Raw genomic sequence first — 26227 nt, forward strand, 5'->3', positions numbered from 1 at the left:
TGGAGAAGTAGGGCTTCTCGGGTGGCATTAATTATTGCAAGGCTTCCACACCTGTCTTCATTAATTACTTTGAGAAGAATCTCAGGCACATAAAAAGTAACCCTAATAGCTGATCGATATCCTGCCTCTCTAGTACACGACATGTCAATAAAGATCATAGAATCCAACCAAGAAACTTAAGGTATTCTTTGATCTCAGGAATAAAACAGTTTAAACGAATTCCCACTCTTTATTTAACTACGGCGCTTCCACGACCAAGGTTCTGTGATGTTTTAATCATTATGATCATCACCAGAACACTAAGATTGGTATTACATAGAAAAGGCCCAAACAGGGCTGGTCAGTGATTCTTTAAAAAAACACATAAAAACATATCCAGTTGTTAGGAAATCACACAAAGGAGCTTCTTCATATAAGAACCACGATGCACACATATGATGATATAAAAAGGCATCGTTTCTATGTCCATCCCTTCTCTTGCATCTTGGCTCATTCGAATGTCCAGAGACAACTTTTCGAGCTGTTGGCAGTAGCCCTGTGTTGGTGTCTCCATCACTGCAGCAGTAGGTAGTTGTCAAAGGCACAGACCTTGTGCTGAATGATTGAATCTAGAGAGAGAGAAACGCGGTTTAATGTTTAGTGTTCTCGTTATCCAACGAGACAGTAAGACGACAGCCTTTCTACGTGCGTGCAGAGTCCTGTTTTAGAACCTTAAACGGTTTAGAGCTGCTTTGTCTGTATGTCCACATGGCACACGTGGCTATTTAAAACAACTCAGTTCCTCAGTCACACTCGCCACGTTTTAAGGGCTCAGTAGGCACATATTCCCATAGATGTGGGACATAGGGTGTTGCCATCACGGCAGGACATCGCGTTAGCGTGGAAACTTTGCAGTCTGTGGCGTGAGACCAGAGTTCTAATCTCTGCTCGCTCTAGAAATACTCCCTGGTGCAAGGCAGAGTCTGCCTAAAACCTAAGTTTTAGTTAGGGCATTATGCATTCGAGGCCGTCCGTGTACCTGCCCACCTGCATCCTATCCACCCAGCTGAGCACTTTACGCAGAGTGCAGTCAGCGAGGACACGTTCTACAGCTCAGGTCTTCGTATTTCAGTTGAAGAGGCCAGACCAGTGAGCTCTAAAGTCCTGTCATTTTGAAAGCCGGTTATTTCATGAAAGTCACAAGGAGTCCCCTGGTCCAGGATAAGTTACTGATGCAGAACAGGCCAGCAGGAGATGGTTCTGCTGCCAGCCCTGCTTGCAGGAGGATGAGGGAGGAATGCAGCGGCCTGGCAGGACTAGTGGAACTGCAAATCAAATTACAGTTAACTTACTAACTACTATTATTATCCACAGGGATGGATAAATTATATTGAAGGACCTTAAGATGCCCCAGCGATGAGCGATAGCAGAAAGGAAGCCAAAAAAGAGTTTAGTTCTGTGAATACAGGGGAAAAATGGAAGAGAAAGTAGCATGTGTTAGTCGTAGCTCCTGACAGTGTCTCAGGGTTAAGCTGCATCCTGCCCAGGACAGATGCACTCCCGCACGAGGGGGCTGAACTGGCGACAGGGATTTCGGAGGGAGGGACACTAACACCTGCCATCTACACTGAATACATGATAGGACGTTAAAGTTGATACACCCAATATAACAAGCATTAGTAGCACGGAGCAAACCACTCTGTCCACAAGCTAGTGACGTGGCATTCTTATGATTTACATTTTAGCATGAGTCCTTTATTCGTGTGATGTGTTGTCCGTGTTTTCTCTCTCATTCGCCTTTTGACTTCTCTTACGCAAAGAAGTTTTCATTTTATGTATGCATTCAGATTATGTCACTCTTTTTACTGTATCTGGACTTTTTTTTTTATTTTTTATTTTTTTGTATCTGGACTTTGAACCATATGTAAAGCTCTATCCTCCACAGGGTTCAATAAAAACTCAAGGAACAAGATGTCCCTCCATTTTTAGGAAATCCCTCAAACAACACATAGGGTTTTTATACATTTATTTCTATGTAAATATGTTTTTAAAAAATTAAAAAAAAATGCTGTCCCATCTTTAAGGAAGGGTTGTAAGATTTGGGGACTCTATAGATTTCTCTATTTGAATTCTTTGACCATGAAATTGAGTGTCACTCCCTGCATTCATGCATCTGTCCATCCATTCATTCACTCATCATGTTGGAGAAAAACTGACTGGAGAAGGAGCAAGTTTTAAATCTAGACAAAATAAAACAGAACCCTAAATGTAACCTCCCATAGCAAGTCTGTGGCTGGTGCCTCGCCCTTGGTGTGGTGTGCTTTATGATGGCACAATGTGAGGAATTAACCCAGGGACTTGGAGAAACAGTAGGCGGGTACGTGTAGTGTGATGCCTGTGCATACAGTAAGCAGACTGGGGAGTCCGCGCCGAAGAGCCCTTGACTGCCCAGTATGGCTGGCAGCCAGGACATCCGCGTCCAGAGAGCGCCTCGTGTCTCCAGGTCCGCAAATGTAAGCACACGCACACACATGAAAAATGACTTCTATCCAAGGTCGTTCGTCAACTGAAGATAGCCACATCCCCCCAAATTCCAATGTCACATCATATGAATGATCCTCAAACACCCCCATAAAATGTGACCCACAGGACAGATGTTAGAGCAACGCCAGGCCTGCCCAGTGGAAAGAGACAAATAGTACGTGAGCAGCTCCCATGAAATTTAAACTGAAAAAAAAAAAAAAAAGAAAAAAATTTGTTTTATTGTAACAAGGGTATTTTGCAGGTCTTGGCACACAATTACGTACAAATTAAAGTTTACTGGCTACGCTTGTGTGGTCTGATGCTCAGGATAGTGAAGGAACACGCTGCTAGCTATTTTTTTTTTTTTATAGTGTGGTGGGGCCACTTTATTAAATGGAAACTTCAAGTGCCAGTAGCCGAATGCGGCTACGGTACTGTGTGCGGGGAGTGCTAGGACACGCGGACCCCACGGGGAGCTTTGTCTTAGCTCATCACAAGAGGCTGACCATTCTCGGGCTGAAACGCGGAGCCAGGCACGCCTTCAGTTCAGCATTCGGCTCTCCCGGAGGGTGAAGCTGCCGGACTTGAAGCACGAATTCTAAAGCCAAGCGGCCTTGCGGACAGACCACGCGTGGTAAACCAGGAAAGAGGAGTCAAGAGCACTCCCAGGTTTGAATTTGGGCCTCTGAGAGATTGCTGATGCTCCTGGACATCAGGATCCGTGGTGGGGCCGGGGTGTACCCGGCAAATGGAAGAGGGGCTGATCAGGCCCTAGCTGTGGCCACTCACCGTCGCTCACCCCCTGAACCGCCGCAAGGGCCTGAAACTGCGCTCTCTGCTTCTGACACAAGATATGGGCTCCCCTACTTAAAATCCTTCGGTGACTTCCGTCTACTGAGAACAAAAGCTAAAGCTCTCACCATGGTCTAGAAGGGCCTTGGGTGGTGCAGCCTGTGCGAGCTTCATTTCTCCTCCCTTTGTCCCTTTGCTGGGTCTCAGCCTCTCCCGACAAGGCCTCTGCTCCTGCCGACCTGGAGCCCAGCTGGTCCCTTAGATTGACGCCAGCCGCCCTTGTGTTCACCACGGGGGTCTCAGCCCAAATCCAGCTCTTCGGCAAGGAGCCAACCTCCCGTCCCCGTAAATTCCCATACCCTGTTTTCTTCGTAGCATTTCTCACTGATAGGATTTAAAACCATTTTATTCTCTGTCGTCATTAGAATCTAAGTCCCAGGGGGGCAAGTCCTCTGTCTGCCTTGTCGCCTCCTAGTCCGGCAGGGCCTGGAATATGCTCGGTACGTGACACATGCTCGAAACAAGTATAAATTGAATGAACGAGTGGATGGCTTGACATCCTGTGGTATATTTGAAGGAAATTGCTTGATCTAAAATAATGGAGCGTTCTCAACATTTTCTTTTCCCTGCTGCGATAGGAGGCTAGAGACATGTACATACTGGAACCTTTCCCAAGAGTATACCAAGAATGTGGACCATGTCACAGACAGGATGGTCTAATAGTTTACTCCTACTCTACCAACTTTCACATTCCACCCAAGAAATGTGAGTTAAAATGATATTGTTACCGGGCTAGCCTTGAATCCGCTAGTTTCTCTATTATGTTATATATTTATTTACTGCTGGATATAGGAATGCTCATGATTTTACCAAGTGGATCTAATATGGACCAATATTGCTGACTCAGTTACAAGTGTTTTCTTGAGTCTCTCAGATTTTTCTATGTAGACAACTGTATCATATGCAAATATGAGGATTTGTCTCTTTATAATTCTTAAGTTTCCTTTGTGTGTCTCATCTTATCTCTTTGATTAGGAACACTCGATCTCTATTCAAAGAGTAAGAGCGGTCCTATGTATTTTGTAGTTGCTTAAACCTTAAACTAAGGTTTTCATTACTAAGTAAAAGAAAGGTTTTCCATAGATACCCTTTATCACATTAAGAAAGTTCTCTTTTATTACTAGTTAATTAAGAGTCTTTATCATGACTAGATATTGGGTTTTTCTTTTTGACATCTGAGAAAACTAGTGGGTTAGAAAAAAAAGATTTAGCGACATCTATCTTTACATTCTTTGGTTAAACTTGGTTACATGTTTCTTAACACACCGCTAAACTTTGCAAAATATTTTATTTTGGAATTTTATATCCATCTTCACAAATGAGTTTGGGCTGAAATTTTAGTATTAGTTCAAGATTGTTCTAGCCTTATAAAATGCAGTGAATAGCTTCCTACTTCAGTGATTTGTAATATTTGGTAAAACTTACCAGTCCTAGACAGTTTGAATAGTATCTTAAAAATATTTTTTGTAGTACAATACACTTGACATGAAATTTACCTTTTAAACCATTTTAAGTGTACAATTAAGAACGTTCACGATGCTATATGATCATTGCCACTACTCATTTCCAGAATTGTCTCATAATCCCAAACAGAACCTCCACACTCATTAAATAATCACTCAGCAGTTCAATTCCCACCTCCACCTAGACCCTGGTAACCCCTATTATAATCTCTGTCTCTATGAGTTTCTCTAGTCTGGGTAATTTACATAAGTGGAATCATATATCTGCCCTTTTGTGTCTGGCTTACTTCACTTGATGTGATTTTAGTGTTCATTCACTTTATAGCATGTATCGCAATATCATTCCGTTTTATGGCTGAATGTATAGACCACATTTTGTTTATCTACTCATCCGTCGATGGCTGCTTGAGTTGCTTCTACATTTGGACTATTGTGAATAATGCTACCATGAACACAGGTGTGCGAATATTGGTTCAATCCTTGTAGGTACATAACCACAAGTAAAACTGTGAGATCTCATTTAATTCTGTTTAATTTTCTGAGGAGGCGTCATCCGGTCTCCCACAGTAGCTGCACCGGTACACAGGTTCCAATTTCTCCACATCGTCAACGATGCTAGTTTTCTGTTCTTATGGTAGCCATCCTATTGGGTCCCAAGTGGTACCTCATTGTGGTTTGATCTGCATTTCCCTAATGATTAGTGACGGTGAACATCTTTGCACATGCTTATTGGCCATTTGTATATCTCCTCTGGAGAAATGTCTAGTCGTGTCATTGGCCATTTTTTAACTGTTTTTGTTGTTTTCAAGCTGTCGAGATTCTTTTTATTTTTTAGAGATTGACCTCTGTATTTGCAAATACCCTCTCCCACCCCGCAGGCCACCTTTTCACCTGATTGTGTCCCTTGACACAGAAGTTTGTTTTGTTTTTACCTATTTTTATGGTTGCCTACCTTGTAGCTTAATTGAAAAGCAGTGTCTATCATTTTTGCCTGCACGTGTTATTCAAGATGAGCAAGCCAGTTTTTCTGTTATCTCCCAAGCAGACTAGAACAAATAAGGTCTGCATTCAAGGAGAGGAAACCAAGACTGTGCGATGTGAACAAGGAGCCGCAAAATTTCCCTACGGCTCTGAACATTGTTTTGCTTGACTGGTCTTTGCCCTGGTTGCTATAAACCTCTGACTATTTTCTAGCTCCTACACAGTTGGTTCAGACATAGTTGGTTCTGCTGGGGGGGCTTTTTGGTGTTTCTGTGGGGAAGATGGGAGTTTGGATCTTCTTAGTCTGACGTATTGCTGATATTACTCTGTGCAGGTGTCTTTTTCTTTTTCTTTTTCTTTTTCTTTTTTTTTTTTTTTTGATGGACGGTGAGAGGTATACTTTTGATTGTCATTCAGGTTTTTAAATAGTTCAGATTTTCTATTTCATGAGTCAATTCTGGTAATATTTTTTCTAGAAAAGGTCCATCTTACCTATTTTCAAATTTTCTGGTATAAATTTACTCAGCAGCTCTCATGATTTTTAAATATCCTTACTGTATCCATAGTTGCAGCCCCAGTTTTGTTCATAGTATTGTTCACGGGACCCTTTTCTCTTCCTTTCTTTTTCAATACTGCTAGGATCTTGACTATGGATGGTTCCCCCCACCCCCCAAAAGAACTCTTTCTCAGTTCTTAAAAAACTTTTTGCTTTTTGTTAATGTTTAATATATTTTTATCATTCATTTCATCTCCAACATTCTTCTGTATTTATAACTATGTATTCATTCATCCTCAAGTGCCAAAATTTAAGAAAAATTGAACAAAAAAAGGGAAATGATTTATCCAAGTATTTTTTTTCTTCCTACAAATTGAGAACAGCTTCTTATTTTACCCAGAGGTTGGATCCTTCAGAATCCATCCATTACAGTTTCTGTGATGCACCATTTGAGAACCTCTACTGTTAGTGGTTGCACAAATGAGAAGTTCCACTTACTGAGGGTGGCATTAAGATCTTTTTACAAAGGAACAGTCTGAACGGAGAAGAGGTTGACTAGAAATGCTGGATCTTTAATTCACCATGGGACTCTGGTGGAGAAATTCAGATCCCTTCATTTGATAAAAGGCACAGATTTCTACCATGATCTCAGAATTTGTTTCCAGCAGGGTTCATCTGCTGGGGTGGCTGTTAACAAAGCACCACACACTAGGAGGTTTAAACAATAGAAATGTATGATCTTAAAGCTGGGGAGGCCTGAAGCCCAAGATCAAGATGCCAGTGGATCTGGTTTCTCCTGAGGCCTCTCTTCTTGGCTTGCAGAAAGCTGTCCTCTCTGTCCTCACGTGGCCTTCCCTCTGCACACGCATCCCTGGTGTCTCTTCTTTTCTCATGAGGATACCAGTCCTGAGGGATCAGGGCTCTAACCTGATAGTGTTTAACTTTAATCACGTCTTGAGAGGTCTCTATCTCCAAACACTGTCACATTCTAAGATCCTGGGGGTTAGGACTTCAACATATGGATTTAGGCAGACAAAATTCAGTCCATAACAAAAGGTCCATCACTTTAGGTTCTATGATGCTCGGTATTAACTGTCCCACATGGAACACTGATAGAACTGAAGCTCCAAGTGCTTGAAAGACTCACGGAAACCTCTTGTAAACAGTGTTAATATACTAGGTCAGTAAGCAAAGGGTGGAAACTGCCAGCAACGTCCCAGTAGGGGGTTAGGCTGTGAAGTTCTTTTATGGCCATTGACCCCCAGCCCCAGAGTAGGGCTAGAGTTAACACTGGAGCACTTACCTCTGTGGGGGGAGCACTTGCAGGGAGCCCTGTGAATCTGTGCACAAGACAGTCTTGTGAACCTGTCAAAACCAAAATGCTCAGCACTGGCCTATAAGTGGCTGGTGTATTCCCCAAACCAATGACTGCATTTCTAGCGGTGGATTAAAAAAAAAAAAATGTCGCCGTGGTTACACTATTTCCCATTCTGAGTTGAATATGTAGCTGATTGTCATGTTCTACTTCGCTTCTTGTTTTTAAGTGAGGCTGTGCCTTGGCTAGTAAGGTGTGGAGAAGGCCTTTAATGTTCCACTTTGCTTGTTTTCAAGATGCTTTTTTACTTTTATATCGCCGATGATGCTCACACCCGGTGACTGGAGGTCAGTTGGCAAAAACTTAACAGAGGGGAGCCAAGTGAGATGGGTTAGGAAATTTCAAAGATCACCATCCAGGACCACTAGCTGACCAGTGAATACAGTTAAAGGCAAATCTACTTTCTCAGTGCACACTTTCTGTATCTTTCCAAGTTGATGCTTGCTGTTCAGCAGCTAGTAGTTAATTATATGTATTTTAAAGCTATATATGTATATATATATATATATATATATATTTATTTATTTATTTATTCTAAATACACGAGATGTCAAAATTATAGAATTCCATGTCAGATTTAGTACTCATTGATGCCTTTACTGGTAGACGTCATCTATTTGGGAGCAACCCCATACCCACCCCCACCCCCGCCAAAAAACACCTCTTCATCTTATCATCTGAGATTGTATCTTGAAAGCCTGTCGTCACACCCTGACTGGTTGCCGAGCTCCTGGGTGAGGATGGTATCAGGCAGCAGGCAGCAGACGTATTCCAGGTTCTCTTCCTTTTCTCTTCTTCTGTCCATCCTCAGCACATGGCCTCATTGCCTGTGACTGCTTCCTTCTATGCCGTAAAAATGTGGACGAAGAGGATCCTGAGGAACGCCAACGTCATCTCTTTAATCATGCACCCCAAGGGCTGAGGCCTCCTGAGTGTCCTTGCTTTCACAAAATGCCATGTTCAAGAGCATGCATTTTTCTGGGCCTAGTTCTGTGGTCAGCCATCTGGGGAAACAATGATCTACGCTGGCTTGTAAAAGGCCCACATGCTATCAGAGATCTTTTTCCTGAAAACGTTGACATGGGGAGACATTCAAATCAAATGCTTATTATAAGTTATAAGGAAATCATGCTGAGGCTAATTTTTTCCCCCTTTGGCAATGCTGTTGAGCATATTACATTATGTTCCCACAATAGCATAAAATGTATGTCTTATCACTTGAACCTAGCCCAGACAATAAAAGGGCGCCCGAGACTGGAAATATGTCTTCTGAGAAAGGCCAAACCAGCTGAAAGTGATAACACCGACGTGGGGGATGGAGAGAGTGAAAAGACAGGGCTCCGGCACAAAACTTTGCAGACTGGTGATGAATGCACTGGGGTCCCAGGGCTCCCGCCCCCTCCCTAGCCCCTCACTGAAGACACCAGCCAACTTACTTGGGGCTCTCTCATCATAGTGTCTTGATATGTAAAATGGGAATTCTGTTCTAGGGGTGTGCTGGAGTAAATAAAATTACTGGAACTTGCTTCTACTCCAATGTCAGGTAAAGGTGACATTTTGCTTCCTGGTGCCGGGAATTTGGTTTTTGTTTTCCTGTTTATTTTCATGCATATTCAAGTGCCCACAAGTATTTTCTGTCTCAAAAATCCCCATTTCTCCTTCTGGTGCAATGATTCATCGAAAATCTTGGCCTAAGTATACTGCTGTTTCAGGGAAAATGGACTCTGGGGAATGAATTGGGAACATAATCATGACCGTTCAAATGGCCTCGTTATAAGGCAACCCAGCATGTAGGAGACTCTCCACGGAGCAAATGAGTAAGACATGGCTTAAATTTCACGTGGTGAGCCCTGTTTGGAGATTTCATAAATTCACACCATTCTATGCCAGCAGCACAAGGCAGCAGCCAGGAGGGTAAGCTGGCTGAATGCTCCATGGTCACCCCGGACCAGTGTCCCCCAAAGAAAGAGCTGGAGGTTAGAAGAAAGTCTTATACTGGAATAATCACGTAACAGTTTAATTTTTCAAGATAAATGTTGGGTCAGAGGGTGAAAGGATAAAAAGGCTTATCTGAAGGAATACAGTGCTAGGATGTTGAAGGTCTTGGGGAGACTTCTCTTTTTGGTGGTGGTCATCTTTCCCTCTGCCAAAAAAACAAAAGCAAAAAAACCCCCAAAACGACAAAAAACAAAAATCCAAGCTTCTCAGAGGGTTCTAATGGCTAAAAAAATATACTTGTCCATCCCCCGTGACTTTATTGTGTCTGTATAAACAAAGATCCCATAATACATAGGAATAAATATAAAGGTACTAAAAAAACTTGGAATCTCTTATTTTGGAAAGCAAATGACAAACATGAAACTAGATACAACGAGCTACTTCTTAAGACTTTCAAATCCTTACTCTTAAGTCTCAGGGACCCTACATTACATGCTGATATTCTCGTTGGAACAAATTTTAGAGTATTGCTTTTCATAATAATCATGTCACAAAATTATTTTTTTTTTTAAATTGGTGCCTTAAGGTGATTTTAACTATAATTTACAAGGGATTTTATTGCAAATTTTAATCGCACAACATTTTGAGAATAAAATATTGGCTAGATGTGCTCACAGTGGAAGCTCAGGGGAAGGAGGAAAGTCTTCAGAAGAGAAAATGTGGCTATGTCAGTCAGTGGACAGGGCCCGGTGTGGGTGTGAGATACCGTACACGCCCTTGTGTGTTAGCTCCTCTGACCCTCATGTGAAATAAGCAGGGCAGAGGTTATTACTCTGTTTAATAGATGAGGGGACTCGGGTCCGGAGGGCATAGGTGATTTGGTGATTTGTGTCCCCCAGTCAGAGAACAAGCCAGTGGCAGAGTCCTGATGGGAAAGGAAATGCAATGCTCAGGACCATGTGTTCTGTGGGGTCTACAGGTATGTGTAGAGACGTGCAGATGAAATCTCCTTGAATTGCACAAAGCTGGGGCTCTTATGTTGCAGCTGAATTAAAAAAGAGAAGAATATGAACTCCTGAATATTTGAAAAATGCACGTTCTAACACCCAAGTCATCAGAGAGGCCCTGGTGCAGAGACAGGGGCAGCGGCCAGAGAGTCAGGGGGGCTCACCGTAGGGGTGAGGATCTCCCCACACGGAGAGCCAAGGATTCCAGAACACACAATACCCGGAAGTTGCCAAGGGCACACGCAGATGGTGTAATCAATGACAAATCAGAAACAGGACATGGATTATGGGAGAGGAAAGAAACTCGGGCCCGCAGCTCCAGCTCTGAAACCCAGAGAATTCCACAGGGTGTTGTGAAAGTGAAGCCCCGGGGTCAAGCAGGTAGACGTTTGCCTCCTGAAAACCCACTCACAGGAGAGCAAAGTGGCAAAACAAGCGGAGGAACTAGGCAGGCGGCTGGACCGCGCCTGAGCTGTGCACAAAAGCCACGGGCAACAGGAAGGGGCGACAGAGTTCCGCGACCTGGAAATAATAATCGTGCGGCCCCAGACGCTGGCCCTGTGCACGGTACACAATTTGCAGACGCTGTAAAGATTAGTTGTTGATATGGACTGTTGATATCAATCGTGTGCACAGTTCCGTTAGCTGAATGAGACTTTTTTTTTTTGAAAAGCAAAATTCTGGTCGCCAGTTGGTGTCATTTTGATACATGCGCTTTTCTAAAAAAACAAAACAAGAACCTCTGTTTCTAGAACATAGGATGTTTTGAAGGTTATAGTCTTGGCATTTAGAAAAGAGTAAACAGCCTCTTGGCTTTGGGACTGAAGCTAAAATCACATGGGTTTTATTTTTTTGGAAATTAGTTTCTAGGCAGAAGATAAATTACTCTCACCAGAGAGTAAAATAAAAAAAGAAAAAAACCCAAAAAACTCTTGACAGCCATACTTTAAAAATATATCAAAGGATGACCATCAGCCATTTAAAAGATATTCTTAAAATGTCTGATATACAAATGCAACTTGGACACGGGATCTACATATCTGTTAAAGGATAATGTGTAGGAAGGGGTGAGAAAAGCCAGAAGTTTGGGATTTAGAGACGAGCAGAGGCGAAGAGGAGGAAGGCTCTGGGAGAGGGGAGCAGGACGGAGAAAATACGCTTCTCAGGTCTCTGGAAGCTGGGTAAAGATCTTGGCTAAAGATGCTGACACCGAAGTAACCGAGTAGGAGCGGAAGAAGAAAAGGTTTTGGGAGAAACTGATTCCCACTTCCAGCCTCCGGGCTGCGAGAGAATGAATCTCCGTGTAAGCCCCCGTCTGTGGGGTTGGTAGGGCGGCCCTGGCACGCTATGACCTTCATCAAACAGAACACAAAGGCTTATCCCCAGAGCAGGGCCCCGATGCCGTGCGTCCCCACACCTGCTCCCTACGTCCCCTACGGCCCTCCCAGAGCTGTGGGCACCCTGGCAGCCTCCCGGGAAGCGGAGCGTATGTTGTACCACCTCTTCCCCTTCAGAATCAAGCCATGCGTTTGGCACCGTGTATGATGCATCGGTCCCAGTTTGTACATTATGTTCCTGTTTTATTTTTTTTGAAGTCAACGCTATAGCTGCTTTTGCACAGAAGGATACCTTTCTGAGATCAAGAGGAGTGTCAGGAGCGGTGCACACGAGAAGGTGAGAGACAGGTGGCGGGTCGTGGCGGCTGGGCACTGGCCTGCGGCCCTGGAAGCAGAGCAGAGACAGGCAGCGAGGGTGGGAGGGTGGGGGGCCCGAGCATCTGAGCCGAGGGTGGACAGGCCTTGTGGTCTGGAGGGGATGTGGGTAGGCTGGCTGTTTCACACTAGCTAGTGAGGCAGACCGGGGAGCCTAATAGGATTTCCTTTGTCCCTGTGAAGTGTACTTTGGCTGACGGTAAAGAGGAGGAGGGACTAGGTTGGCTTGGGACTGACAGTAATTACAGGATTCTGTTAAGGCAGATGGTGAGTGTGAGTGTCCATCCAAAGGCCCCAGGCTACAGGGACGTGGCCATCACGCTTCCCCCGGAAAAACCTGTTTGTGTGGCCAGGACCACAGGACTGTGGATGTGAAGGGGACACCAACAGCTACCACAGTAAGAAGGCACCGTCCCCGTCTCCATCCCTGTGTGCAGGTTCCTACCTAAGATCCAGGTTTCTGACAGATACCAGATTGTCGCCTTCCTCTTTCCTTGGTAGGGTCCGATGAAGAGGCTGGCCTGGCGTGGGATCCGCGTGATCTGACCCCCACACAGGAGGACCAGTTCCCACAGCTTGGTCCTGGGGGGACTGCTGGCTGGGGTGATGAACATCATCGGCTGGTCAGCGAACAGGGTTCCCCGGTATCTCCCCGTGGATAGATAACGCTCCAGGCGGCAGAGCTGGGGGGCAGAGACCGGGAGGATTAGTGGGACACTGCGTGCATCATTACATTATTCAGGACAGGCCCACCGTGGAGCTCACGTCCTTTGTCCTTTTTCGGGAGAACAGACCGCATGTAAGGTTGTGCATTCTCAGCTGAATTCCAAATTCTAAAGACTCATTTAATGATAATGACAAATAGCGGGCAGATAAAAAATGGACACTTGCTGAAGCAGCTTGCCAGCAAAACTACAAACAAATCTATAGTCCCCCCCTACCCTGCCATCCCGTAAAAAGTTTAGGCTTTTGAATTATTACAAATTCTAAACCAAAGTATTGAAAAAGGAATCGAGTTGAGTGAGGAGAGCAGGATGTGCATCCTTAAATCCTATTCGAGCTACGTGGATGAGGGTGGAAGAGAGAATGAGCGTGCTGGAGAAGGAAGCCCGGCTGCCCTGGCCCAGCAGGTGCTTCCGGGCCCCTGGCAGCGCGCGCCTGTTACAGGCCCCGAGACGTGCCCTGCATCCGGCGCCGCGGTGTAGACGGGCAAAGGCAGGGGAGATGGAGGCGGCGGTCCTCGAGCTCTTGTCCAGCTCCCGAGCTGGTGGGGGTGGGGTGGGAAGTATGTAGAGGCTGCTTCCAGTGAGTCACGGTGGAAATGCTGATGAGGAGGATGGGAGACAGTGGGAACACTGCAGGACCGGGCATGTTAAATTGTTCTCCCTTTTGGTCTGATAAAGTTGTGGTCGGCGGCTGACCCGAGGGACGGTGGGAAGGCCCGCTTACTCTAAACAAACATTTCACTAACTACAGATTAATAAAGGCTTCTTTTTAAGTGCAAATGCCCTCCGGGAGCTGCTGAGGGTGAGCTGTCATCCACATTTTGAGCATTTTAATCAGCTGATTTCCCTGAGGATAGAACTGAACGTTTGAGATAAGTGGGCGCAGAGAAACTAAGGATTGTGACGGGAGATATGTGGGAAGAGAGGTCGAGGGGCGCTCGGGGGACTGCAACCTGCGTGGGGCGGCCGCCAGCTGGCCAGGGGGCCACGGCCGCCCCCAGAGCAGGGAGGGAGGGGCTGGCCTGGAGGTGGGAGGGCAGCGGATGATACCTTCCTCCGTCTACATCGTCAACAAAATAGATTTTGTCCACCAGATGTTCATACTCAGAATCTCATGATGAAAAAGTTGCTCCAAAAGTTAATAGAATCAGCCCAATATATTCACATACAGCCATGGAATTAATTCTCTCTACTCACCACCGGTTTTGAACTACGCGATGTTTTAACCACTTTTCATCCGATTAGCTAAGTGGTGCGGGATCCTGACAACGCGAGCAACAATTCTACTTGTGTGTTAACTCTGTTTAATGTTTTCAGTAATTTCCAATATCCCCCTGAGGCAGGGGGTAGAAAGGGTCTCATTTAATTTTGCAGATGAAGACAACGGAGGTGGACGCCCGCCAAGGTATCTGCTTTGGCTAAAATGATGAGTCAAGCTGCGAGAAAAACCCCACGATCCCTCAACTTGGTGAGTCACTGGACCATGTACTGTAACTAGAGATGGAGAGGGAATCTCACCGAGGTCGGATATAATCACACATTCAAAAAACTAATTGTAAACGCGGTTGATAATTGAAAACGATACAGAAGGGTATAAAGTAAAATGAATTTTCCCATGTTAGATGCTGCTGGCCGTTATTCAAATCCATTCTTCTCTCTTCCTCCTCAGTGGCAGGGCCGTGGGTTCCTTGGGAGGTACTCGCCCCTGCAGAGCCAGGTGTTCAAGGTAGGGGGCCCCTCCCCAGCTCAAGGGAAGACTCCGGATCGGCCCTAGCAAATCACGGTGATGTCCTTTCCCTTGCATGTGGACTTGATCATGGCCAATGGGATCTGAGAATAAGTCGGCTGAGGGCAGCCTTTCCTCACTAATACACACTGATGCATAAGCAGAAATACGTCTCTTACCTGTTGGACTTTAGGATACCTGCGATTACTGAGGCCATAAACCATGCAGAAAATGGCCAGGTGGGAAGGCCTGGATCCCAGATCACCTAAGTCATTGGATTGACCAAACCAGGAATTATCTTTTTTTTTTTTTTTTTTTTTTTGCCTTTTCTGTGTTGTGGGAGGTGGATTTTTTTCATTTCTTTAAGCTACTTTTTATTGAGATTTACACGTCCAGAGCCCAAAGCATCTAGATGCTGCAGTTCTCGGGCCCCTGCAACCTACCAGAAATAACCCCGGGTAAGTGTTTGCTGTGTTTTTCTATGCTCTGTACAATGTTCACACACAAAACCATGCAGGATGTAGTTTGTCTTAAAAACAAAACAAAAAAAAAATAGGATCAAAGATGCATCTTGGTATGTGCATAAGCAGTAAGTCAAACCCATATTTAACCCAAGAGAGAAGGACCTGCTCAAACCTTTCAAATGGTTAGAATGTGACTTGAGCAGCTGATCGCTTTGAGTCTTAATTCCCCTCCCACGTTTATTAAACGCTTACTGTCTACCGGGCACGTGTAAGATGCTGGGGAAGCAGAGAGGATTAAGACCCGGTCCCTGACCTCGCTGTAAAGCACGTAACACGAAAGTCAACAAATGAAAATACTTCCTTTTATTTATTTATTCAGCTTGAAATTAAAGGAGGCAAAGAATTACAAAGATCTTATTCTTCACTCAAAATAATTGAGACTACGTGCACGCTGACTTTCTAATCCTAAGTAAAATAATTCCTGGGAAGGCTTAATCAAGATTTAGGTTACTTAAAATTAAAAATTAATTGGGGAATGTCTCCTAGGAATACACTCCTGGATGTATATGAGGACGTGCATGGACAGGGGTTCATTGCCATAGAAACGATGACTGGCAGGTTCTACTTACGTTGCACACAGGGTGGGAGCCACCGTCCTCCTCGCTACGGAGCCCCAGCTACCCGCTCTCTCCAGGTACGGTCTCCGGAGTGCCGACCTTCCAGTATCCCCGGGGACAGACTGCCCTTGTTACTCACCCCCGGGGCCCCTGGCGCTTTCACATCTTGGGTCCACCCGGGTCTATAAACACAAGTTCTGCTGCAGCCTGACCCCCGAGACCACACTCTGTCTCTGAAGGCAACGGTCATGAACTTGCTGTGCTGCCGGATGTGCCCTGAGAATTCTGGCTGTGGCTAGTCAGCCTTACCCTGGAGCCCAGGGCACCGTGCGTCCCCACCGGTGGATGCCGGGCGAGCCAGAGGACGCTCTCCGCCTAACCCTGGAAGGCTCACAGCTGCTTATCACCATTGCTTCTTGATCCCTTATGTAATAGCAATTCATGGCAATTTGCTCTGAATCCTAATTCCATTTCAAACTGGTCAACAAATGTGCGGGACAAACGCCGTCAGCTGCAGAAACGGGTCCGGGTGGCAACAGGTGCTGCTAGAGGCCGGTGGAGCGCAGAGGCTCACGGCCGGGGTGACCGTGGGCAGTGGTTTCTGGTCTTGAAAGACGACCTCAGAGATCACTGGGCTTATCTATATTGACCTAGAAGTTTCTTACTAATTGTGGTTAAAAGAAATTTTTTTTAAAAATCACAACTCTCTTATAGCTCATTTTATTTAACTCAGGTGCTATGGTGTTTCCAAGGCTAATTAACACCCTGATAGATTGGGAGCGTGGAGAAGAGCCTGCGAATGAGCCCAACAGGTGGCTTTTCCACGGGCGTGGGGCAGTCCCTCCCCCAGAGAATGCAGCTCCCGCCGTTTGCACGGCCAGCGGGTCGTTAGTTTACGGAGCTGTGGAAGACGCAGAGGCAGTGTGAGCTACAATCAGGCAGTCTGGAAAGGTGACCGCGGTCTAAAAAAGTATAGCTGTCCGAGGAAGTGCTAAGTTTCCTACAGGGGCCCCTGGGGGGCTCAGTCCATGAAGCATCTGCCTTCAGCTCAGGTGGTGATGGCGGGGTCCAGGGATGGAGCCCCGGGTCGGGCTCCTTGCTCGGTGGGGAGCCTGCTTCTCCCTCTCCCTCTGCCCTGTGTACTCGCTCTCCCTCGCTTGCTGTCAAATAAAATCTTTAAAAAATAATAATAAAAAAAACATTTCCTACAAAGCCCAGGGAATTCAGCGGAGGTAAGTGACTCCTCTGGGCTTAGTTACTCTCCACGGTAATGAACAGGACGGGTCAGGAGTCTGGGTGAATTTGGGGTGGACTTCAGGAGAGATCCCCCGTTCTCTACGGTGATGTAAAATCCGTACAGGAGTCAACATACACTTGTGTGTGTAGGACCAGGAGAGGCTGACCGGAGGGCGAAGTCTTTCTCTGCCAGGAGATCTTCACTTGAACCCTGGGCTGTAGAGGATGAGGTCGTCTAGGGGAGGCTCTCAATAAAACAACAACAAAAGACATTATCTGTGCTTCGTAAAATGCTGCCTCTGCATTTAGTGTTTTCGACGCCAAGCAGAGCAGGGCCGCCCGCACCCACCGGTGCTCGTGGCCCTGAGGACTCCCAGCCACGTGGCCCCCGGCCGGATGTGAGCCCGCGGCGGGGAGGGTGTCCACGGCTCATTCACTCCCGATTTCGGTTGGTGTTGAACCTGCTTTTCCCTCCGGGTAGAGCTCACCTTGGTGATGACTCCGAACCACTGACCGTCTGCAGAGGTACCGGCGAGCCGCAGACAAGAGGAGGTAAAATCCGTCACGAGATCGTCCCCGGTTGTGCGTCGGACGAACCGGAGGCTCAGGGAGGTTGGTTTCTGCTGGTTTGCCCGAAGACACCCCAGGACGCTGTAGTGTGGGGCTGAACGGAGGGCTTCAGCCCTTCCCATCGCTCCACGTGGTCTCTGCGCCTCACGGGGGAGACGGGGTAAAACGCCTATTCTCGCCCTGCGCCCGACGGAAGGGATAACGCCAGGCCTCTGGAAATCTAACGCCTGCCTTTGTTTCCATTCCCCAAGCGTAGGGTGGTTTTACACGTCTGTAGGTGTGTTAACACTGATGGAACTGTACGTTAAAAAAAAAAAAGTCAAGAAAAATACGAGAATAAAAAAAAGTTTTAGCCTTACATGTGCCTGTATCCCATTTTTCTTTCGAGGGCAATTGAGGCCTTTCTTCTGCTATGAAGCCATTGCTGAAGAACCCGCCTCTAAAATCTTACCAACCCACAGACGGGTCGGCTCACTCGGAACTCAGGGCGGCCCACCGGCTGACAGCTCACGCCGGCTCACATCCTGGTGGTGCGGAGACCTGAGGCCAACAGGTGCAACAGCCAGGACGCGCATCCGTAGCTGCCGGGGCTCCAGAGCTCACGGGGGGGAGAGGGACAGAGAACGCTTGGCTGGCCTGGTGGCTAATCCCCGGTCACCCTGTCGGGGCTGAGGGGGGCCCGGGGAGCCGGGCAGACAGTTTCTGGGTGTGACTGTGAGGGAGTCTCCAGAACATCCGCCCTTCCATGGCCTGCACAGAACACAAGGCGGGAGGAGGAGCCAATTCGTTCTGTTTGAGCGGAGACACCCTCCGACGTGGGAGCTCCCGGGTCGCGGCCCTTGCAGGGGGACGGTAGACCATCAGCTCTCCTGGGGCCGCAGCTCCTGGACGGCAGGTCACGAGGCATCTCAGCGTCGGACTGTAAATCTCTCGGCCCCTCGCAGACACATCTGAGTCGAGAGCGAGTGGAGTGAACCAGGTGGAGGAAAGTAGGAGCAGCGGGCGAAGCCGGGGAGACGACGGGTGCAGGTGGGGAGGGGGTTCTATGATCCTCTCTCTCTTGCTTTAATAATAATAAAACCGTAGTTAAAACCGCTGAGAACTTCCTTCCCTCCCAGCTACTCGCGCGCATTCCCACGGCAAGTGCCCGTGCCCCATCGGGTGGGGCGGCCAGGCTGGAGGAGGACTGTGGCCCCGTGCTCCGTGTGCTCACGCTCCAGTGCTCGCAGCAGACAGGGCACGAGGGGCGAGGCGGCGGCGCCAACAGGTGCAGGTGTCCAGCTGCAGAGCTCGTGGGCCGGGGGGACGCCGGCAGTGGGAAGAGCCTGGGAGATCACGGCAGGGGACTGAGGCCCGGGGGGCAAATTCCTGATCCGAGATCCGAGACCCTGGCAAAGCTCGCCTGCACTTCGTAAGCTGCAGCATCCTCTTGCCGCTGCCCACCACCGTGCAGCTTGGGGTGGGCCTCGTGTCCTTCTGTCCGTGCGTGAGCACGTTCATTCACTCATCGCGTCTCAGGCGAGGGTCTAAAGCTGTGAAAACCTAAGGACGTGGTCTTTGCTTCCCCGAGACTTTCTAGAGATTACAGGTCACGGGGTGAGAGCCCGGGTAGACGTCACAGCGGTAGACCTGGCTTGGGCAGTGACCAGGATGTCTGCTCTGAGAAGAGCACGTGGAGGGGCCCCTCGGGTGGGTGCTGTCCGAGGGATCACGGTGCTCGATCAAATGGCTCAGGGTCCCTGGGGGTGGCGGGGAGGGGACGGGGCTGGGCGGGTGGTCGCAGTAACAGCAGGTGCTTCTGTCCGCTGTGGCGTATTCACCAAGGGGAAGACGCTGCTGCAGACGACGTGGGGGCGCGGGGCCAGGCACCCCGACAAGAACCGTGTAAGCAGGGCGCGGGGCGAGGGAGGCCCATTCCTGGGCGCCCAGTCGGCTGCACTTCCTGTTGCCCGGGGACGGCTCAGCTCCTTGCGGCAATGAGGTCTGCAGCAAACCCCACGTCTTCCCCCAGCTCACCTGGGGACACGCTACGGGGCTCAGGCACAGGTCACCATCGCGCTCGTGGCTGCTGAAGCTTGTTGGCCCCTGTGCCTTGGGCCCACAGCCGAGGACAACTGTCGGGAAACCTACTGCGGCACTAGGAAGCTCAAGGCCTACGCCCGACGGCGCTCAACGGGCTGAAGGTATCAGAGCTAAACAGAACTGGCTGTTGCGGGTACGGAGAGAAAAAACAACGTCTGGGGTCCTGGGAAATTAAAAAGATAAAACTGTTCTGTTTAGTTTTTATGGGATTCAGGCAAATGTAGGAATTGTTACAAAGACAAGGTCCTTGAATGACCGACCGCTGAATGGCGTAAGCCGCCCCGATGGTCAGTGAAAGGCTGTCGCCGCTGCTCCCTGCAGCTCCGGAGCCCCGGCTCCTGTGCCAGGCCGCATCGTCCCTGCGCATCGTCCCTGCTCGGGCGCCCGGGCTCTTGCCTCGCGGCAGCCGCCCTTCCCCTACGTCCTCACGGGCTCCCCGTGCCTCCCGCCCCAGCTCCCGGAGAGCCAGAGCCCCCCCCCCCCCCCCCCCCCCCCCCGTCCCGTCCCTCTCTCCCGACGGGCTCCCCCCACCGCCCCCTCCCTGCAGGCGCCGGGGCCCCAACCCGAGCTCAGCTTCTCCTTCCAAACGCCCGCAGGCGAGGACCATCCCTCCCTGCCCCGCACTCCAGGCCGAGCTGCTGTCCCTACTTCGGGAGTCGGCCCCCATCGGGTCTTCTCAACAGAACGAGGATTTTAAAGACCTAAGTCAGCTCAGGTGTCTTCGTGGCTCAAAGCACTGGTGCGTCCCTTCACTCAGGAGAAGGGCGGAAGCCCTTGGCTGGACAGGGGACAGCTGCTCCCTCTTCCTGCTCGGCGCCGGCGTGTTCCTCCTGGCTCACTCCGCTCCCCGCCCCGCTGTTCCTGAGCGCACCCGGGTATTCCTGCCTCAGGACCTTGGCACCAACTTCCCTCCTGCCTGGGATGTTCCTCCTTTAAACGTCCACAGCTCACCCCGTCACTCCTCTGGGTCTACTCAGCTCTCAGGGTTTCCGTGCGGCACGGCCGACCTCAACCCCCAAATCCGGGTCTTTATATGTCACAGTAGAAGCCCACGGAATGTGTGGCAAGAGAAGAAGGATGACTTAGTCCGTTTCTCGTGCTAGAATCTAAGGGCGGGAATCTCTAAGGACCTATCCCGGCACCCAGAGCAGCGCCCGGCACACGGGAGCAGCGCGGTTATACTCCGTGCATCTGCCGGGTGACCGGAGAGGCTGCGTTCGGAGTCTGATTTCGGGGCAGCACACGCTAGCGAGGGACGCCAGCGCACGGTGCTCCCTGGGGGACGTCAGGGCGGCGGGCACCAGCCTGAGAGGATTTCGAGGGAAGGGCAGGAGTGGGTCCCCTGAAGGCAAGAGCGTAAGAGGTGGAGGATGAGAAGGGGGTGGGGGGCTCCAGAGGAAGCTGGGCCGGGGGGGAGGCACAGGGCAGGGGGCAGGAGGGGCAGGGGGCAGGGGACGGAGCCAGAGGACGGGTGCTGGCCAGTGGGGAGGAACCACAATCACAGCGTCCCGAGCTTAAGATTCCTGCAGCTGAGGTTCCCCAAATGTCCTGACTGGTGTCCACGCGGGCACTCACGGCACAGCCCAAACCCTCCTTCCAGGTGGGGCCTTGTCACCATCTCACCCGGCCCCTCCCCCTGCGGCCCCCCTGCCTGTGGCTCCACGGCCAATACATAAGCCCATCACAGGGAAGGTCAGGGCATGCACCGTTCACAGGGTTAGCGACAGCTTGAAGCAGGACACCTGAATGCGGCTCGGATCAGCAACCACGTCTCACATGAGGCGGTGTCCAAGGCCACATAGTAAATCAAATGGCCTGCAACAGAGGGATCGGGACCTGGCGCTGACTCGTACCTACGAGATTGGTGCATGGGCCTGGGGGCCGCAGGGGGGACATCAACCAGGAGAGAACATGCGAGATCCCTCCCTCCAGCAAGTCGTGTCCCCCCTCTGCCGCCCCCGGTGCCACTGTGAGCGTCATGTGGGCTAACACGGCCACTGCCCCGGGTGTGGGCACAGCCAGGACTGCACGGCCCGTGCTGTTAGGGCCTGTGCGACAGCGTCTCACACAAGTCGCTCTCATCCTGCCTCAATTCTCAGCAGCTCTGCACACTCCTGACGTCCCCGCCCTGTGAAACATCTGCTCCCCCTGGCCTGGGACGAGTCACCCCTCGCTTTCTCCCTGTCCCCTGCTCATCATCCAGCCCCCAGATGCTGAGATCTCCCCTTAGCCCTGGGCCCCACCTCCCCAGGCGCTTAGAGTCCTCCTACCAGCAGGTGACCCTTCGCTTCGTGTGGACCTTCTTCTGGCCTTGGGGGCTGTATAACCCGCCACCTGCCGGCCTCTCTTTCTGGAAGATTCCAGGCCCTAGACACCCGACACCTCTCAACCTTAATTCATGCTCTTCATTCCCAAACCAGCTCCTGCTAACTAAGAGCTAACAGTTACCAAGAGCCGACCGCGTGCAGGCAGTGGCAGCAGCTCAGATGAGTTAGCGCGTTCAAGCCTTGAAATAACCGTCGGCGAGGGACACTCACCGCTGGCAGCTGACGGGGAATGAGCAGAGAGGGGTGCCCGGGGGCTCAGTGGGTGCGGCATCTGCCTTTGGCTCCAGTCATGCTCTCGGGGTCCTGGGATCGGGTCCCGCATCGGGCTCCCTGCTTCTCCCTCTCCCTCTGTGGCTGCCCTGCTCCTCTTCTCTCTCTCAAATAAATTAATTAAATATATTTCAAAAAAGAATGAGGCAGAGCGTCCACCTCCACGAGGTCACACAGCTGGGAGGTGAAGGAGCTTGGGCGCCGGGCCCCCCGAGCTGTGTTCTTGATAATCACCTAACGCTGCCTCCAGAGTCTCGGGAGGACCTGACCCCCTGGGCGTCGTCGTACTAGACTTGCTTCTTGCCCGCACCGTCCACACCCACTTTATCACCAAGTCCAGCGGGTCTCATCTCCCGAGTATCGCCCCGAGCCCACCCTCTCTGACACCACCATCGGCACCCTAGCCAACCTCAGCTCTTTCTTTTCTGGGGGACGGAAGCAGCTTGCAAACGGGCTCAGGACCCGCCGGGGGTCCACTCTTGTGCCGTCGTGCGGGTAAGTGCCCAACGCACCCTAACCTTTACAGCTGACACGGCCACCTGTGGAACTGTGGCCGCCATCGGGACCGGGAAGGTGCCCAGCACTCCAGCGGGTGCCCCCTGCCCGGGCGGAGCAGCGCCCTGAGCGCAGTCATCATCGGTGACTCCGTTTCTGTAGTCATGTGCCATTATACCCCTTTTGTATCCAGCCTCATTGGCTCAGCACAGTATCTGAACAGAATTACCCTTAAAACCCTCCAATAGGAGGATCCCTGGGGGGCTCAGCGGTTTAGCGCCACCTTTAGCCCAGGGCGTGGTCCTAGAGTCCGGGGATCAAATCCCAGGTTGGGCTCCCTGCATGGAGCCTGCTTCTCCCTCTGCCTGTGTCTCTGCCTCTCTCTCTCTCTCTATCATGAATATATAAATAAAAAAATCTTAAAAAAAAAAAAAACCTCCAACAGCTTTCCATTACTCAGAAAAAAAAACCCAAACTTAAATGGCCTGCAAGACCTTCCATGACCCAGCCCCGACTATTACCTGAGGCTGAATCTGGCATAATTGTCTCCCTGTCTGTTCTTCCTCAACAGCCTCCCTCCAGCCTCGTAGGTCCTACGTGCTCCATTCTGGCCACAGGGCCTTGAAACATGCTGCTGCCTCCACTGGGATGGCAGGTCGATCCCTTGTTAGCTGGATTAGCTCCTACTCACTGTCTAGATTTTGGCTCCTTGTCATCTCTTCAGGGAACCCCATGCTATTCCCCTAAACCAAATCTGCATCATCCTTTTTTTTTTTTTTTAAATTTAATAAACACCTAGCACTTACCGGGTGCCAGCCACTGTTCTAAGTGTTTTATAAATATTAATTTATTTAATCCTCATAAAAATTCTGCAGGGTAGTTAGGATTATCATCCCCCTTTCCCATATGAGAAACTGAAGACCTGAAGAGGAAACAACTTTCCCAATGTCACAAAGCTAATGGGGAGGGAGCCAGAGTTGGGAGCAGTCCGCTGGCCTTGCCCAGAGGTCTCTCCGCTCCTGTGTCCTCCCAACACTTGTACCAGTTACACCAGCGACAGTTCCTGCCCCAGCGGGGCGGGGCGCTCTCGATATATGAGCAAAGGAATGTGCGTCGGCGCCTATATTCAGATGACAACCTCAGGTACCTTACAGCTGATTGGTGGCTACACAGGAGTGCGGACGTGCGTATACAGTCGTCCCCCACCTCCAGTTTTGCTTTCCATACTTCTGGCTACCTGGGGTCCACCACGGTCCCAAAGCAGATGCCTGTGACCAGAAGGCGGGTGTAACCCAGGGCTACGTCACGATGCCTCCATCACTCACCTCGCTTCCTCTCCTCTTTCAGGCATTTGATCATCTCACATCAGCCCAAGAAGGCTGAGATGATAAGATGTTTGGAGAGAGAAGAAGGACCACATTCGTAGACCTTTTATGACGGTACACGGCTACAGGTGGCTTGTTAGTTATTGTTAATCTCATACTGTGCCTAATAGATAAATTAAATGTTATCACAGGTACCTGCAGATACAGGAAAAAAAAAATGCTGTACCCAGAGTTCCATCGTATCTGTGGTTTGAGGCATCTACGGGGCATTTTGGACCGTGTCCCCACACACGGGGGGGGGGGGGGGGGGCAGTGAACAGGCCTGTCAGCCTCTGTCTTACGCAGAGCCTGTGCCCTGCTCTGTGCAACTCACTGCCTCGAAGTTCATGACCTGCCAAGCTCAGGAAGCCTCTGGATTTCTAAGTACAAACAGCTGTGCATCCATCAGTTCCTGTGACAGTGACTATCTGAAGATACTCATGTCTTCTAGAACCCTCTTTATCTTTAGATGGGTCTAAATTCATTAAATTTCTCTACTTCAAATTCAAGCTTGATTTCTTTGCTAATGTGAGATTAGAATTTATAAAGACCACACGTGGGGTCCTGGCTTCTCCATCCTGTGGCCCCTGATCTTGGGTAACATCAGCCTATTGGATCCGTTGCCCCAGGTGCAGAGGCCAGATGATGCCCCCCCACCCCCCGCCCAGAGTTATCGTGGACCGCGTCTCTCACCTTGCTACCTGGCCATCAAACGCATGCCTAACGCCGCTGAGTTACGAGTGGGCTGCAACTGATGCATCCTCGTAGCACACGAGGGCTGAGCCAGGAACTGTGGCCGTGGATTCCAAGACGAGGCACAGGGCCTTGTGTGTGTGTATAGATATTTCCTTAAAGAAGCTTATACAACACCCAACATGATAAGCCAATTAAGGAGAACGGTCTGTGTGGTAGACAACTGCCACCCCATGTCTCCAACTTCCCAAGTCCGAGCTCTGGGGACCATACAGAGCGGCCTTTGTCCCCATCTAGCTCCAACACATGGGATGAGAGACCCAGCAGCGACTTAGGGCAAGTGGAAGCATGCAACTTCTAACAGCCCGACAATGGGGAGATCTGAGCATGTCGAAGCAAAGAGGCTCTGAAGACCAGTAAAAATGGTGCAAATGATTTCAAGAATCCTTATGGGTCTCAGAAGAAAAAGCCTCATGTGAAAATGAGCAATTGTCAGAAACGAGAGCACGGTTTCTATACTCGGCACTGGTTTAAACATTTTTAAGATGAGTTAAAATTTTTTTATCTAGCTGTATTGACATGGAGCTGACCTATAAACAGCATTAGCTCTCACATTCCGGTTTGAAACGGTCTTGGAAGTAGAAGTGCAGAGAAATTCCAAATAATTTATCTAAAAAAAAAAAAGAAAGAAAGAAAGAAAGAAAGAAAGAAAGAAAGAAAGAAAGAAAGAAAGAAAGAAAGAAAGAAAGAAATGAAGTAAGGGTGGAAGAGGGGGAAGAGGGGCGGGTGAGGCAAGCCTCTGACAGGCTGCCCCGCAAAGCATGGGTGACATTTCTCCCAGAACGTAGGTCCCAGGAAAGATCAAATCCATGCCGTGTGGAAGATGAACAGAAGGGCCCGGCCAGTGCAAAGGGTTGCAGTCTCCTAACACACCGCCCTTCACCCCTCATTTTATGAAAGGAAGTGAGAGAAAGCACACAAGGGGACTCGTGGTGGCTCCCCCTTCCCGAAAGTCACATACAGATGAGCCCCGCCATCAGTTCAGCACAACAGACGATAGCCGAGCGCTCTGAAGCTCACGTTGGAACTCTGCGCCAAACTCAGATTTTTTTTTTTTTAAGCGTCACTTGAGTTTTACAGGCTACGTAAGTGATGGGAACACAACCGTCTTGGGAATCCACAAATAACTTTTTAAAAAGTCATAAATCTGCATCCTATGCCTCATAGTTTTCAACAACTGAGAGAAATAGGTCAAAGCTCGAGCAGGGTAGGTCCCTTCCCTCTTCAGTGGTCTGAGCGTGGGCGGCCCCAGGCCTCTTGCACTTGCTTGGG

General features: G+C 49.4%; 1 protein-coding gene across 6 annotated transcripts in view; it reads right to left on the reverse strand.

The window, feature by feature from the left end:
- Positions 1-209: 209 nt before the first annotated feature.
- The window catches only part of MCPH1 (microcephalin 1), a 233475-nt gene continuing 207457 nt past the window's right edge, over positions 210-26227 (reverse strand). For 2 of the 6 annotated variants that reach the window (XM_049095296.1, XM_025445645.3), the window contains one exon: positions 210-608. In XM_049095296.1, the coding sequence (XP_048951253.1) occupies positions 575-608 (34 nt within the window). In that variant the 3' untranslated portion in view covers positions 210-574. Of the gene's footprint in view, positions 609-8350; positions 8736-12237; positions 12337-12771; positions 13010-26227 lie in introns of those variants that run through there. The other 4 variants (XM_025445646.3, XM_025445643.3, XM_025445644.3 and 1 more) reach the window with 4 other exon arrangements.

The sequence above is a fragment of the Canis lupus genome, chromosome 16 (genome assembly GCF_003254725.2).
Source record: "Canis lupus dingo isolate Sandy chromosome 16, ASM325472v2, whole genome shotgun sequence".
Classification (NCBI taxonomy): domain Eukaryota; kingdom Metazoa; phylum Chordata; class Mammalia; order Carnivora; family Canidae; genus Canis; species Canis lupus.